Here is a 13,643-nt window from a genome sequence, read left to right as displayed (position 1 = left end):
AAAATCCAGTATAAATTGTCCAAAGTGTGTCCTGGGAATCCACCACAAATTGCTTCCACAGACTTGTTTAACTGCTATTAATCAAGTTTACTTAGGGAATAGCCACTGCTATTAATTGCATCAGTATCATGGGATCTTCTTAGTGTTTGGGTAATTGCCAGGCTCCTGTGGCCTGGTTTTGGCCTCTGTTGGAAACAGGATGCTGGGCTTGATGGACCCTTGGTCTGACCCAGCATGGCAATTTCTTATGTTCTTATGTTTTTGCCTTGTCCCTCATTACTCCTACTACACCCAGCCTGCTTCCTGGTCCTTCCCCCAGCCTCACTGACAGGTCTATCCAGTAAAGTGCGGCCGCGTTTACCCCGCTCCTAACCCGCGTTCTACTCACTTTCCGGCCGCGTTAGCCCTTCCTGCGATCCACAACCCCCTTTAACCTACCCTTACCGCGTCCTAAAATCCCTGGGCAACCCCTTCCGCACGCGGCATGTATATTGCATGTAAACGAGCGAATTAGCTATTCCCTAGCATCCAGTAACCCGCGCCCCGACTATCGCTATTTTACCCTGCCATTCTGCCGCGCGTTTAACCTGCTAACTTACAGCCTACCCTTACCCCAGCGTTAGAGGCAGAGGTAAGGGGAGGCGGCAAGCTTTCCCCCAGCCCCCGCTCACCTGCCCTGGCCGCGTCCATGGATGCTGGTCTCCGGGGCAGCCCCAGTCCTCTCCCCTCCTCCCGAAGCAAAAAAAAAGCGAAAAAAAAAGTTGCAAGAGAGAGGGGAGAGGACGGGCAATCCTACGCTCGGCGACTTACTTTTGCAGCCCCCTCCGGACATCGTGGCTTCCCCCGTGCCAGTCCCCTCTCCCCCTCCTCCCGAAGCAGAGTGCGAAAAGCAGCCTTGCTCCGGGAGGAGGGAAGAAGGGACTGGCAGTGTAAAGCGGCGAAGCGACTTACTTTTTGCACTCCCCTCCGGACATCGGACGACCTCTCCTGCCTCCAGCTGCTCGCGAAGATGGACGCCTTCATGGCTGCTGAAGACGTGACATCACATGCCGTGACGCCAAACGTCGTGACGTCATGTCTTCAGCGGCCGTGCAGGCGTCCATCTTCGCGAGCAGCTGGAGGCAGGAGAGGTCGTCCGATGTCCGGAGGGGGGTGCAAAAAAAGTAAGAGGGGACTGGCAATCCCGACTTCCTGGTATCTGTCATTTCAAATGACATTTGAAATGACAGATACCAGCGTGGTCGTGAAGCGTTAGGCCCGCGCACCCAGGATACTGTATAGGCGCTCTATACAGTAAAATGGGTTGCGCGGGCCTAACGCTTCACGGTCGCTTTTTAGATGCAGCTTGCATTTGCAAGCTATTTACATACAGGATTGAGCGGTAGGTGAGCTGCACTGTGCGTGCGGCAACCGCGGCTGCGCCGGGCACTAACGCAGCTCTTCCTACCGCTCGTTACTGGATAGACCTGTGAGGCTGGTGGAAAATCCTTTATCCCCTCTACACCACCTCTCTCATATCTGAGAGGTGATTTAGAGGCAGCTCTATTCAAATCCCAGCTGCAACCATCTCTGGTCTCAGATTTTCCCCCCATTACTCAAATCAAAATCTTCGCGCAGCCGATCATTCAGCTCCTTAGTCCACTCCTTCTGCCCTTTAAGTGGCATTATATTAGTTGATTACATTCCCCACAATGGTTGCAGAGTTAACTAAATAAAACACAATAGCAATTTTACCCGCACCTAGGCAGCTTGCAAAAAAAAAAAACCCAAAAAGAAAAAGCCACCATGTTCATCGATACAGGAGTGAACCTCAATCTTTACAGCAATAATCAAGCAGGTTCCCCATCATGCAGGTCAGATACTAGGAGTGCACAAGCACACATCTATCATGCTGGCTTTGCCCCCTGTAACAACCCTTGTAAATAATGAAAATATTTATTTAGCTGAGCCCACCTGTTGGCTACAGAGTACAGAAGGATCAGAAGCTGTTCAGCGTGCTCTACTTCTGTGTCGAAACTCATTGAATTTCTAATAATATCCAACGACTGCATGTTCCATCGAGGATCCAGCGGGATTACATGCTCATCTGAAGGGGGAAAGAAAAGGGCAACAATTTCATGGCGCAGGAAGAGATTAGGGATAACCAGGGCTTTTTTTTTCCCCAGGGGGTACTTGCTGGTTTTGAATACCAGCACCTTTTTTCTCCACCTGCTTGATTTGCCCTCAAAAAAAATCCCCATGCACCTTGCATGTGAGTACTGGCACCTTTTTTCCAGTTAAAAAGCACTAAGTATAATAAATATACACATTCAATAAAATGTTAACAATAATATTAACCAGATTAGGATCCCTAGAAAAGAAAATTGGTTCTTACCTGATAATTTTCGTTCCTGTAGTACCACGGATCAGTCCAGACTCCTGGGTTTTCCCCCCCCTCTAGCAGATGGAGACAGATGTTTATCAAACAAAACTCCGCCTTATCTAGGCTGGTGCCACCTACAGTCTGGCAGTATTACTTAATGTCAAAGCAGAATGGATTACAAAACACCCAAACTAACTAAATACAGTAACCTAACAACTTGAACTGGCTCAATAAACCCCCAAATGGGAACAGAACCTGTGCTATCGATAACAGGACATACACAATTGAGCTGTGAATGAAAGAAAACAAGCAGTACGGACTCTCCCTTTCCTTGGAAGAACAGATGGGCGGGACTCTGGACTGATCCATGGTACTACAGAAATGAAAATTATCAGGTAAGAACCAATTTTCTTTTCCCTGTATGTATCCGGATCAGTCCAGACTCTTGGGATGTACCAGAGCTGCCATTAAATGGGATGGGATCCGGAGAAGCCCGCTCTGAGCACCCCTTCTCCAAATCCACCAGTCCCTGGAGCCCGAACGTCCAGACGATAATGCCTGGCAAAAGTATGTAAGGACTTCCACGGAGCTTCCCTGCAAATCTCCTCTGGAGATATTTGTTGGCATTCCACCCAGGATGCAGCCTGAGATTGTGTAGAATGAGCCCGGAGACCCACCGGCAGCGACCATCCCTGCAACAGATACGCAGAGTTCATGGCCTCCTTCAACCAGCGAGCTATCGTAGTCTTCGAAGCCGCATTGCCTCTTCTAGGCCCACTCCAAAGTTCGAACAGGTGATCCGATACACGGAAACCATTGGTAACCTCCAGGTAGCGCAACAGTGCCCTACGGACATCTAATTTCTGCAAGTCCTTAGACAAAGGATCTGAGCTGTCCAAATCCAAAAACGATGGAAGCTCCACCGCCTGATTTAAATGAAAGGAAGAGACACCCTTAGGGAGAAATGAGGGTACCGTTCACAGAGACACCCCAGACTCCGTGATCCGCAAAAAGGGATCCAGACAAGACAGGGCTTGAAGCTCTGACACCCGCCTTGCCGATGCAATAGCCACTAAAAACACCTTCAGAGTGAAATCCTTTAGGGTGGCCCTGCGGATAGGTTCAAAGGGTGCCCCACACAAAGCCTTAAGAACCACATTCAGATTCCGGGAAGGACAGGGCCACCGGAATGGCAGGTGTAAATGTTTTGCCCCTTTAAGGAAACGAGCAACATATGGGTGAGACGCCAAAGACACACCGTAGATCTGACTGCGCAAAGAACCTAGCACCGCCACTTGTACGAGCAAGGAGCTACACGAGAGACCCTTTGCCAAACCATCCTGAAGAAAATGCAAAACATCCGGAACGGTCGCACAAGCGGGCACCACATCCCAAGCAAAGCACCAGGCCTCAAAGACCTTCCAGACCCACACATAAGATAAAGATGTAGAAACCTTGCGGGACCTTAAGAGAGTAGTTATCACAGCATCCGAGTACCCTCTGGATTTCAGCCGCTGCCTCTCAAAAGCCATGGCGCTAGACAAAAGCGTTCGACCTGGTAGAAACAAACGGACCCCTGATGTAGTAGATCCGGCACGTTCGGAAACCGTAGGGGGTCCTCTAAGGCCAGATTTACCAGATCCGCAAACCAGGGATATCGAGGCCATTCGGGAGCTATGAGCACCACCTCCGGCGGATGTAACGCTATGCGGCGAAGGACCCTGCCGATGAGAGGCCACGGAGGAAACACATACAGTAGAACATCCGTCTGCCAAGGTAGCACCAGATTGTCCACACTCTCCGCTCCCGTCTCCCTGCGACGGGCGAAGAACAGAGGAGCTTTGGAATTCAACGTCTCCATCAGATCCAGAGCGGGTGTCCCCCACTGGGCACAAATGACCTGAAACGCGGTGTCCGCGAGTTCCCACTCTCCTGGGTCTAGGCGATTGCAACTGAGGAAATCCGCGTGAACTTTCTCTATCCTGGCAATGTGAGAGGCTGCTATGCTGCATAAATTCTTTTCCGCCCACGCGATCAACTGAAGGGCTTCCAACGCCACTGGTTGACTCTTGGTTCCCCCCTGCCAATTGATGTAAGCCACCGTGGTCGCATGGTCTGAAAGAACTCTGACAGACTTGCCTTGGAGAAGAGGAAGAAAGGCCTGCAGCGCCAATCGAACCGCTCTGGTCTCCAGCTGATTGATGGACCAACGAGCTTCCTGTGGGGACCACTGCCCCTGCACTGACTTCTGCAGACAAACCGCTCCCCAACTGGACAAGCTGGCATCCGTAGTGACCACTGTCCAGGCCGGAACTACTAACAGTACTCCACGGTGTAAGTTGCTCTGACACCACCACCAATCCAGGCTGGACCAAGCTGAATCTGTCAGGGGTAAAGGAAGATGAAATTGTTCTGATACCATTGATTTCCATCAGGAAAGCAATCCTGACTGTAAAGGCCACATATGAGCGAAAGCCCAGGGAACCAATTCCAATGTCGAAGTCATTGACCCCCAACACCTGAAGATAATCCCACACTATCGGAACTCGCTTGGATAACAAGTTTCGCACCTGACCCTGCAACTTGTACATGCGTTCCACTGTGAGAGACACTGTTCCCCGAGTGTCTAATAAAGCTCCCAAAAACTCCAGAGACTGGGAAGGCACGAGTCAGCTTTTGGATGCACTGACTACCCAGCCGAGAGCTTGCAACAACTGAAGCACCTGGCGAATTGCTTCCTGACAGAGCAACTCCGATTTTGCGTGAATCAGCCAATCGTCCAGCTACAGATACACCAAAAAACCTTCTCTGAGAAGCTGCGCTGCTACCACCACCATAATCTTGGTGAAAGTCCGAGGTGCAGTGGCAAGGCTAAACGGCAGTGCCTGAAATTGGTAATGTTGAGCCAATGCGGAGAACCTTAGAAATCGCTGGTGATCAGCCTGGATCCCGATGTGAAGATACGCTTCCAGGGACGCTAGAAATTCCCCCTGACGCACCGAAGCAATCATGGACCGCAGGGTCTCCATACGAAAACGAGGTATTTGCAGACATCTGTTGACCCTTTGTAGGTCGAGAATGGGATGAAAGGTTCCTTCTTTTTTTGGAACCACGAAGTAAATGGAGTAACGGCCCCTGCGAAGTTCGGGCAGCAGGACTGGAACAATCGCACCGAGATCGCGAAGACATAGAGTCTCTCTTACCACCTGGCGTTTGGCTGCAAAACCGCAGGGCGAGACCAGGAAGCACTGGCGAGGCTGATATACAAAATCTAACGCATAACCGTGTCTTATCACATCTAGGACCCACTGATCCGATGTGATTCTGTCCTCTAAATCACGGCTGGGTTCATTGCCGTTTAAGGGCAAGTTGCTGTTTGGAAAGGAATTGGAGGATCTGATTGAGTCCCTAGGCGAGAACAAGGTGCATCGTTTGCCAGAGGACAGACCAAAGTCGAGAGGTGCTCTGTCTTCCCATTCCCGATATAGGGGAGGTCGGAGGCTTCGGACTTCTCGGGGGTCAGTTTCCTCCTTCCGCCATAATGCCAACAGGCAGCAGACGTACTCTCAGTCCTTTCGCGGGCGCCGTTTCGTCAGACCGGGTGCTGGTCAGAATGCGCAGGGTGGAAACCGAGACAACCTGCCTCCGACCACTGGTACAGAGGAATGGACCGGCCGCACATCATTGTGAGGGCTTTCCACCCTGCGCATTCTGACCAGCACCCGGTCTGACGAAACGGCGCCCGCGAAAGGACTGAGAGTACGTCTGCTGCCTGTTGGCATTATGGTGGAAGGAGGAAACTGACCCCCGAGAAGTCCGAAGCCTCCGACCTCCCCTATATCGGGAACGGGAAGACAGAGCACCTCTCGACTTTGGTCTGTCCTCTGGCAAACGATGCACCTTGTTCTCGCCTAGGGACTCAATCAGATCCTCCAATTCCTTTCCAAACAGCAACTTGCCCTTAAACGGCAATGAACCCAGCCGTGATTTAGAGGACACATCCGCTGCCCAATGGCGGAGCCACAAGCAGCGACGTGCTGAAACTGTCGACACCATGAATCTGGCCGATGTGCGAAGCAAATCATAAAAGGCATCCGCACTGTAAGCAATCACCGCTTCCAGACGTTCCGCCTGGCGCGCTTCCTCTGGGGAAAGCAAGTCGTTGGCTAGTAGCTGTTGCACCCAACGAAGCCCTGCTCGCAAGGACAGGTTACTGCAGATAGCCGCACGAATCCCCAGTGCAGAGAAATCGAATATCTTCTTAAGCTGATCTCCAGCTTACGGTTCTGCAAGTCTTTAAGAGCCGTCCCCCCGGTAATCGGAATGGTGGTCTTCTTCGTGACAGCCGCCACAGCTGAATCCACCTTAGGGACCCTTAGCAGCTCCAAGGCCTCCTTCTGGCAGGGGGTATAGCTTGTCCATCGCTTTAGCCACCTTGAGGCCTAAGTCTGGGGTATCCCATTCCTTGAAGAGCAAATCCGTTGCTGAAAAATGAAAGGGAAAAGCTGAGGGAGGACCCCCTCAGGCCCAACACCACCGGGTCCGTAGCTCCAACCCTGGACTCTTCCTGAGGCAGCTGTATCCCTAATTCCCCGAGTATTGCCGGAATGAGGGGACCCAGTTCATCCCATCGAAAGAGAAGGACCACCTTTGGGTCATCACCGTCTGCCCCATGGGCACTTCGCAGATTTCTGGACAGTTGGTCACCGTCCCCTTCAACCCCCCTCGGGGGTTGGAAGAGCAGGTCCTGGGTCCTCCGGCTGGTCCTCCGGATTCTCCATATCCGAAGAGGAATCCAGATCCACCAGAGGGGTCCGCAATCTGAAAGGGCATGGCCCCTCCATGAGATCCGGGTCCTGAGTGGGCTCGGCCCGTTTCCCAGACCCCAGTGAGGGGTCCGGTCCATGTGCTCTTTTCCTGCCCGCTTTGCGGGCCTTGAAGGCTTTATGCATAAGCAAAACGAAATCAGACGAAAAAGAAGAGTCTGAAGACAAATCAGTCTGATCCCCCTCAGGGACCTCTGGATTGGCAGCGCAGTCGGGTCTCACAGGTCTGTCCCCCCTCAGGGACGTTGCGTGACAATCGCGGTGGGGGTCGTCCTCCTCCTGCGCCGCCGGTGCCTTGGCAGTCACGGAAACCAGCAAGGCCAAAATGGCGGCCGCTCCCTCTGGAGCTGACCCTATTGAACCCAAAATGGCGCCTGTTCCCGTGCTCCGCGGGAACAGGTCGGCACCTGAAGACTAAGTCCCCAAAATGCTCCGGTCACCGTTTGGACCCTCACCAGGACCCTGCCCGGGGCCGCAGAGACTCCCTTGCCTCCGGAGAGGCAATTGGACACAAATGTCCCGGGACAGTCGCGCCTGCATGGCGCCGCAGGCCCTACAAGCAGCCCGACGTGGCATTCTGCAGTGAAAACAGCACCTGAAAATCACTTGGAAAGAGGCGAAAATGGCATGCAAGCCCCCGAACGCGACCGGAAGGGAAGGAGAATCAACCCAGACAGAACACAAAAAAAATTTTAACTTTTTTTTTTTAAATATACTTGCCCAATAGCCTCCGGGTCCTGGACCAACTGGGGGGAGTGTGCAGGGCTCCTCAGTATCACCCCCAGTCAAGAATTCAAGCTGGCAGGAGGGCAAAGCACCCCACTCAGTGGCCTCGGAAACCAGGGGGGATGGTCCCCTCAGGACCTCACAACCCCCTGGGAGGCGGGAGACTGGACCTGCAGGCAAACCACTGCGGTCCTATACCTTCTTCTAACTTTATCTTTCTTTTTACCCAGCTAACAATACTATCTAGAACTGAAAAACTAGGCCTCAGCACAGACTGTAGGTTTCGCACCTCCTCCACCTGCTAGAAGAATACTGCCAGACTGTAGGTGGCACCAGCCTAGATAAGGCAGAGTTTTGTTTGATAAACTTCTGTCTCCATCTGCTAGGGGGGGGGGGGGGGGGGCGGGCAAAACCCAGGAGTCTGGACTGATCCGGGTATGTACAGGGAATAGGGGATTCCCAAACCTTTTATGTCAGCCATATTATAAAAAAAAAAAAAAACAAAAAAAAAACACACTTACGCAGTTACATGAAAATTAAAAATCTTCACTCAGCATCTTCCCTCTTCCCCTTGGCATCTCTTCATTTCCCCAAAATCTTCCCTTTCTCCCCACATCTCCCCTTTTCTTCTGTCTCCACCCCTTTCCCTCTAGTCTCTCCCTTGTTTCTACCTTTCCTCTCTCCAGCATCTTCCTGCTCATTTCCCCAAAATTTCTCCCCTCTTTCCCCCTCACCTTCACCCAGCATCTTTCTTTTCACCTCTCCCCACGTCCCCTTCTCTCTTCCTTCCAACAGGTCAGAGTTCCCTATGCCTCCCTCCACAGTGGCCTTTCTCCCGCCTTTTCTTTTACCAGTAACAGCTCTGGCCTTCCTCCCACTACTGCGGTCCTCAATGTAACTCTGACCGTGAATCTGGACTCCCATTTCCACCAGCCGCTTCCTTCTTCCTCCAGAGGTGCAGGCATGCAATCACAGCTATAGCATCCATGTGCATGCTGCTCCCATATTTGTCTGCTGCATGCACAATCTGAGCCCAGGCCCTGCACATGCCAGACTGCTTTATGGGGGAGAAATGGTTGAAAACATCACCGGCCTGCAGCAATGTTTATAAAATTATGGTAAAAACTGGTTTAAACTGATAACAAAAATACTCCATACAGTTCCAAACAAATTTCTCATCTGTTTCTTTTATAGAATTTAAAGCTGTAAGTCAACTTAGCCAACTCAAAAGCTGGCTCATGTGAAATGCTCCCCTGCAGTCTATACTACTAAAACTAATGCAGGATGCCGGTCAAAGGAGAAAAATTGTTTTACACTTAATCATACTAAATCAGATGAACATTGGTCGAATTCTAAAGAATACAAAAGTTGGGATGAACTCCAATGGAAAGGCCAGTCCAATGGATTTTGGATGACAAACACAAAGGTGAGAATATGAACTAATTGAAAAACAGAACAGCATAAAATTAAAACTACCTGTTATGTTTGGCTGCAAGAGTTTGATCACTCTAGTGGTTCCAGAAGAGAGCGCACTTGTGTAAAAGCTGTTCAGAGCTTCAGCGCCTGCCTCTAGCCGAACAATCACCGAATCTGCAGACACAGAGGGAAGTCTAGGAGTTCAGTGAGGAGGCGACAGCCCACATAGTGTAAAGATATTTTACTTCTACATTTAAAGTGCCTAATTACCGGATCCCTCATCCCCACCCAAACAGTTGTTCATATTTAAACAAACATCTGCCACAGCAACAGTTTTAAATATTACATTCTGTTCAAGAAGCCTAATCTGAAGCACTCACAGCGGCCACACCGTGACAGGCACGCGCACCAGAATGTATTGCTCGGGGAGACTAACATAACGCAGCAGGCATTTGGCTCTCTTGATGACAGCTCTACAGATTTCTCCTGAGCTGTATATCCAACTGCAGTGATTTATCACCCCGATCCTAGGTCTAGCAGCATTATATCCTCTATCATCTTCTAGGGATCAGAACAATAATATCAAAGTGAAATCCCCAGTAAGCAGGGGGGGCTGTACTGTGCTAATCTAACAAAATGGGAGAAGCTCAAAACAAATCTCACACACAGCCTGGAAATAAGAGTCTTGCGTGTTTCCTGGAATAAACAGCGGTTTAGCCTGGACAATCCAGCAGTGGATAACAGAAGCCGGGCTCTGGCAACAGAGAATGTACTGCTGCTAGCCTGGTGGCCAGAGCTTTGCCACTAACAGCACAGTGCTCTCCATCCCACCTGTATCGAATGGTGAGGGGGGGGGAGAGGGCACTGCAAGGCTCCTAGATTGGCAGGGGTTAAAGGAAAAAGTGCAAGCAAACTAGCAATGAATGACAGTGGAGGGCTTCAGTTTCCGAAAATTTTGCCTATAGCTACAAAATGATGAGGTGGGGAGGGGAAGAAATCATCTCAGAAAAGAGCGTGAAAAGTTTGTTTACTTACCTAGCACCTGGGGCACGTTCTTAGCTAAGTGGTGAAGCCATCTGACTCTTAATGTCCAGTCCTGGTTTGTTGCCCTTTCTGTGACCAATTTAATAGCTGCAGACATGGCCCCAGCTTCCTCCAGCCACTCAGTCTGGGTCTCTGTGGCTCTGAACTGGAGACCCTCAGCACTGCTGGACTGCATGACTTTCTGCAGATCTTGCAGCACAAGTGGTGATGTCCTGAAACATTAAAAGTGCCTTATGGTCAGAGGCAGAGATCATGCCAGAGAGCATCTTTTTAGATCTCAAACCAGCAGGCCAACATAGCTCACTGTAACAGTATCTAAAGAAAGGGGACTGGCACAGACTGACAGAGCTCTTAACCTCTAGGTTACCGGCTCAAATCTAACCAAGGTCATTATCTACTGAAAGTAACTCATCTTCTCTCTTTACTATTCACTCTTTGCCTTGGAAATGTTAAGTTATTACAAGTCCCATGGCTTTTCTTTACAATTCTCAAATAAAATCTTAGCACTGAAATAAAAGCTAGACTTTGGGTAACTACTATGTCTTTTGTATATTCAGTGAAACCAGGAACAGAGAAATCAGGGTGTGCTCTTTGGATTTAAATTACCTTCCTTTCCAAATCTGAGCACAATAAAGTGACAGAGGAATTTACTTCTGACAACAGGAGACCAGAGGCATGAAACATCTCAGGGGTCTCAACGGGAGAAGGACTGGACCACCAGTATCACCCCAAGCCAGGCAAGAGGCCACTGTGGTCCAGTCAACACCACCCGTGCAAAAGCAGCATCCTCCTAAGCCTGAACGTCCAAGCAGTAATGCTTGGAAAAGATGCACAAGGAGGACATTGTCACTGATCAGCAAATCTCAATGGGAAACAATTGAAGCTCTACCCACGATACTGCCCGAGCCCTAGTGGAATGCACTCTAATTGCTTAGGCAAAGGAATCTCTGCATCCACATATGTGGCTGTGATGATTTCCTTAACCCAACGGGCTATAGTTGCTGGCTCACCTTGTTTTACCTCCACCATGGAGCATAAAATTGATCAGACTTCCTGACAGATTTAGTAACCTTCAAGTACTTCATCAGATGGCGCTTGACATCCAAGGCACGCAAAAGACAATATTCAATCTCATCTCTATCCCTGTCCAGCATGGGTAGGGAAATAGACTGATTCAAATGAAACTCCAAAACCACTTTCGGCAAAAAAGGAAGGTAGTGTCTGAAGCTCTACCGCCCCCGGAGTCACGTGCAGAAACAGTTCATGGCAAGACAAGAGTCTGCAGCTCAGAAACCTGACGTGCTGAACAGATTTCCACAAGAAAAACTGTATTCAAGGTAAGCAGCCACAAGGAGACATCAAGTAGCGGGCAAAAGGTAGGACCCGCCCAGAAATTCAAGACCAAATTAAGGTCCCCCAGAAGCACCGGTAGCCGCAAGAGAGGATGAAGATGCTTAACTCCCTTCAAGAGCTGGGACACACCTGGATAAGACGACAATGGCCCACCATTGACTCACCCTCCCTATAACAAGTGAGAGCTGCTATTTGAACTTTCAGAGTGTTAAGGGCCAAGCCGTTAAGCAAGCCTTCCTGTAGAAATTCCAAAAGTAATGGAATTTCCACTTGCAGAGGCTGAGAACCTTGCTTCTCACAAGAGGCCTCGAAAATCCTCCAAACTCTTAACATAAACCAGAGACATAGTACATTTTCTGATCTGGAACAAAGTGGAAATCTCTACAGAACAGCCACACATCAACAACTGAGCCTGCTTAAGGGACAAACAGTATGACAAAACCGATCCATATTATCGAGTAAATAGGTCCCTGACACAAAAGATTCTTCCTAAGCAGCAGTCAGAAGATTGGGTATGACAAAATAAATGGAATAGGCGTCCGTATTTTCCTGTGATTCAGGAACTGGAATTATGGCCTTCAAATCCAGCAGCCTCCTTAAGGTAGTCTCCACTGCCACTCTTCTGTACAGAATTGCAGGGAGAGACCATAAAGGCATCCAGAGTAATGTGAAGAAACTCTAGAGCATAGCCATCCCTTACCACTTCCAGGACCCATTAGTCTGACAATCTGGAAACACCCCCCCCCCTGATAAAAGCAAGAGATGTCACCTATCTCCTGTACCAGAAGGTGAGTCTGCATACTTTCACAGTGAAGATACTTTCACTGTGAAGCTTTGGAAGGATGGAGATTTCATCTCTGCTCTGCTCCTGAAATCTCCATCCTTCCAAAGCTTTCTGGTCTGAAAGGACAGATCAACCAAAAGGATGAAGCCTCTGAGTAGTTGCTCCCCTATAGGGATGAGAACACCTGTAATCTCTAGAGCAGCCTCTTGCCCCAAAAGGAAGTAATGCTGGCTTTTTATCCTCCGGCAATCAAAGGACCTGGGATTCCCTCCCATCCATTTGCCATTTTCTCTAACTCCCTGCCCAATAAGAGAGAATCGTTAAAGGGTAATGCTGTGGGATTGGACTTGTAAATTGTGCCCACAGACCAACTGCGTAGCCACAGCTGATGCCTAGCTGCTATCATGGTTAGAACCAGGTCACATAACGCATCAGCTAAGGTGGAAGTTCCTGGTTCCATTACCCTTCTCCCTCAGTCCCCCTGAGAGAGATGCAGATAAGCCTGAGCCACCAGAGAGCAACAAGAACATTTGTAAATTCATTGTCATGGCCCCAAAGGCCTGCTTAAGGATATCCTCAATTTTCCTATCTTGAACATCCTTTAGATCTGCCCCTCCCTTCCACTGGAATGGTGGTCCACTTAGTGACAGAACACATCAGTGCATCCACCTTCAGGAAACACAACTGACCCTGGCCTTTGGATCTAAGGGGTACAGACCCACTAAAACATACCCCCTTTTAAAAGGTTGCCTCTGGAGCCCTCCATTCAAGGTCAATCAACTCTTGAAGTGCATCTAGGAGAGGAAAAAATGAAGTATTGCGTAGGGTGACCAGTAGGGGGTCCTTTTGCACACCCATACAGTCACCCCCAGTCACACCAAGCATCTTCAGACAAACATCTCTATATGAAAAAAAAAATGAACAGCGCAGTGTCTTATGTGGCTACATATCCTGAGGAATTTCCCCCTCTTCCAGAGAGGAGAAACCCAAATCCCCAGAGTCATCTGATGTATCATTATCTACATCTTCCAGATCACCACCAGGGACCGCTTCACTGCACAACGTAGCTGACAAATGGGAACCTCGATTACACAAACCCGAATTAGGAGGGATCATCTCCATTTGGCAAACC

At 49.7% G+C, this 13,643-nt stretch overlaps 1 protein-coding gene across 2 annotated transcripts in view; it reads right to left on the bottom strand.

The window, feature by feature from the left end:
• MDN1 (midasin AAA ATPase 1) overlaps nt 1-13,643 on the bottom strand; it is a 765,271-nt gene that overhangs the window by 354,787 nt on the left and 396,841 nt on the right. For both annotated transcript variants that reach the window (XM_029595415.1, XM_029595414.1), the window contains exons 49-51: nt 10,366-10,586; nt 9,391-9,504; nt 1,954-2,086 (exon numbers count right to left, since the gene is read on the bottom strand). In XM_029595415.1, the coding sequence (XP_029451275.1) occupies nt 1,954-2,086; nt 9,391-9,504; nt 10,366-10,586 (468 nt within the window). The remainder of the gene's footprint in view (nt 1-1,953; nt 2,087-9,390; nt 9,505-10,365; nt 10,587-13,643) is intronic.

Source organism: Rhinatrema bivittatum, chromosome 3, assembly GCF_901001135.1.
Source record: "Rhinatrema bivittatum chromosome 3, aRhiBiv1.1, whole genome shotgun sequence".
Lineage (NCBI taxonomy): Eukaryota > Metazoa > Chordata > Amphibia > Gymnophiona > Rhinatrematidae > Rhinatrema > Rhinatrema bivittatum.
Note: the sequence above shows the minus strand (reverse complement) of the source record. Positions and strands in the feature narration are given on the sequence as shown.